General features: G+C 53.7%; 1 protein-coding gene across 6 annotated transcripts in view; it reads left to right on the plus strand.

Annotated features, from left to right (window-relative positions):
- Positions 1-402: 402 nt before the first annotated feature.
- LOC116956815 (telomerase Cajal body protein 1) overlaps positions 403-2,964 on the plus strand; it is a 34,996-nt gene continuing 32,434 nt past the window's right edge. For 2 of the 6 annotated variants that reach the window (XM_076063679.1, XM_076063683.1), the window contains exons 1-2: positions 407-708; positions 1,272-2,195. In XM_076063679.1, the coding sequence (XP_075919794.1) occupies positions 1,285-2,195 (911 nt within the window). In that variant the 5' untranslated portion in view covers positions 407-708; positions 1,272-1,284. Of the gene's footprint in view, positions 709-1,271; positions 2,196-2,964 lie in introns of all 6 variants that reach the window. The other 4 variants (XM_076063680.1, XM_076063681.1, XM_076063678.1 and 1 more) reach the window with 4 other exon arrangements.

Consider the following 2,964-nt stretch of genomic DNA (forward strand, 5'->3'; position numbering starts at 1 on the left):
GGTGATGCCGCCACTCAAACGAAACGTGGTGACGTCACCACGCAAACGAACGCGGTGACGCCACTCAATCGAGATGTGGTGACGTCATCACGCAAACGAACGCGGTGACGCCGCCACGCAAACGATACGTGCTGACGTCACCACGCAAACCAACGCGGTGACGCCACCAGGTAAAGGTGCGCGGTGACGCCACCCACGCAAAGCGAACCCGTGATGCTGCCACTCAAACGAAACGTGGTGACGTCACCACGCAAACGAACGCGGTGACGCCGCCACTCAAACGAGATGTGGTGACGTCATCACGCAAACGAACGCGGTGATGCCGCCACGCAAACGATACGTGTTTACGTCACCACGCAAACCAACGCGGTGACGCCAACAACGCAAGCGAACGTAGTGACGTCACCACGCAAATGAACGCGACGACGCCCCCACGCAAAGGGAACGTGCTGACGTCACCACGCAAACGACCGTGGTGACGTCATGGCTACAAGGCCCAATGCAGGCAGCGCCGCACGAGTGCACTGTACCAGGGTGGGTGACTCCAGCTCACTGTACACGCCTCACCGCTTTTTCTAAAGTTAGCGCTGACGCTTAGCGCTGACACTTAGCGCAACTCTCTCGTTACTGCGTTGTGGTCATTGTAATCATCATTGTGGCGGTGGCGCTGGTAAAGATTAACAAGGACTACTCTGGAGTTCTGCGCAGGTGAGAATCGGCCTCGCTCGAGTGAGTGGGGTGGGTGAGTGAGTGGGGTGAGTGGGGTGAGTGAGTGAGTGGGGTGAGTGGAGTGGGGTGAGTAAGTGAGTGGGGTGAGTGAGTGGGGTGAGTGAGTGAGGTGAGCGACTGGGTGAGTGGGGTGGGGTGAGTGAGTGAGTGGAGTGGGGTGAGTGAGTGGGGTGAGTGAGTGGGGGTGTGAGGTGGGGTGAGTGTGTGGAGTGGGGTGAGTGAGTTGGGTGAGTGGAGTGGGGTGAGTGAGTGGGGTGAGTGAGTGAGGTGAGCGACTGGGTGAGTGAGCGACTGAGTGAGCGATTGGGTGAGCGAATAGGTGAGTGAGTGATGGAGTTAGTGGGTGAGTGAGATCGCTGTGTAGTGAGTGAGCAAATGGGCGAGTGAGTGGATGAGTGCCCGAGCGAGTGAGCGAGTTGGTGAGTGGCTGGCTGGGTGTATGATGGGGTGAGTTAACTGATTGGGTGAGTAGCTGAATGACTGGGTGAGTGAGTGAGTGGCCGACTCAGCTGACTGTCACTCGTGTGCCCGCGTGTAAACAGGATACGGTGAGCGATGATGGATCCATTCCACGAATCTCTGGGTGATCGTGATCCCACCGGATCGACTCCCGATCCTGCTCCCAGTGTCTCCCACTCCACGCTCCAAGCATCGGAATCCATCCCGGGATTTCCACCTCATCCTGCTCCAAGTGTCTCCCACTCCACGCTCCAAGCATCGGAATCCTTCCCGGAATTTCCACCTCATCCTGCTCCAAGTGCCTCCCAATCCACGCTCCAAGCATCGGAATCCATCCCGGGATTTCCACCTCATCCTGCTCCAAGTGTCTCCCACTCCACGCTCCAAGCATCGGAATCCATCCCGGGATTTCCACTTCATCCTGCTCCAAGTGTCTCCCACTCCACGCTCCAAGCATCGGAATCCATCCCGGGCTTTCCGCCTCCTCATCATCCTCCTCAGAACTCCGGGAATTCTGGAAACTCCATGTCTTCCGGACTTAAGATTCCAGATTATCCAAAGGGTCCAGGCCCTTCTGTGGGTGATGGACAGAAATCGGGGAATCCCGATATTGCCGATGAGAAAAGTGGGAATTCTGCCGAGATTCCAGAATCTGGGAATGTGGCACAGGGACTCCCATATTCCCATGATCGGGATTCTGAAACTTGTGAGAAAATGGATGTCAATAATTTAGAGTTTCAGGAATCTGGGAATGCTGTAGACCCAGGACAAAGCAATTCCAGTTATCAGGAATCTGGGAATTCTGAAGAACTGGGACATAGGAATTCTGGTTATCAGGAATCTGGGAATTCTGAAGAACTGGGACATAGGAATTCTGGTTATCAGGAATCTGGGAATTCTGAAGAACCGGGCGTTGAGAATCCCGGCAGTGGGAAATCTGGGAATGCTGAGGATCGGGAGTCTGGGAATGTGGAAGATCAAGGAAGCATGGAGGTTGGAGACTTCTAGTGAGAAGACGCACAGCACACACAGAGTCACGGAATGTCGTTCTGTGTCGTCCGGCATTGCTGATGATGATGATAGTGGTGGTAGCTGTGCTGATGATGATAGTGGTGGTAGCTGTGCTGATGATGATAGTGGTGGTAGCTGTGCTGTTGATGATAGTGGTGGTAGCTGTGCTGATGATGATGGTGGTGGTAGCTGTGCTGTTGATGGTGGTAGCTGTGCTGATGATAGTGGTGGTAGCTGTGCTGATGATGATAGTGGTGGTAGCTGTGCTGTTGATGATAGTGGTGGTAGCTGTGCTGATGATGATGGTGGTGGTAGCTGTGCTGTTGATGATAGTGGTGGTAGCTGTGCTGATGATGATGATGGTGGTAGCTGTGCTGATGATGATAGTGGTGGTAGCTGTGCTGATGATGATGGTAGCTGTGCTGATGATGATGATGGTGGTAGCTGTGCTGATGATGATAGTGGTGGTAGCTGTGCTGATGATGATAGTGGTGGTAGCTGTGCTGATGATAGTGGTAGCTGTGCTGATGATGATAGTGGTGGTAGCTATGATGATGATGGTGGTAGCTGTGCTGATGATGATAGTGGTGGTAGCTGTGCTGATGATGATAGTGGTGGTAGCTGTGCTGTTGATGATAGTGGTGGTAGCTGTGCTGATGATGATGATGGTAGCTGTGCTGATGATAGTGGTAGCTGTGCTGATGATGATGGTAGCTGTGCTGATGATGGTGGTGGTAGCTGTGCTGCTGCTGCTGATGATGGTAG

The sequence above is a fragment of the Petromyzon marinus genome, unplaced genomic scaffold (assembly GCF_048934315.1).
Source record: "Petromyzon marinus isolate PM22_M1 ecotype Great Lakes invasive population unplaced genomic scaffold, UKy_Petmar_22M1.pri1.0 PM_Scaffold_17, whole genome shotgun sequence".
In the NCBI taxonomy this organism is placed as follows: domain Eukaryota; kingdom Metazoa; phylum Chordata; class Hyperoartia; order Petromyzontiformes; family Petromyzontidae; genus Petromyzon; species Petromyzon marinus.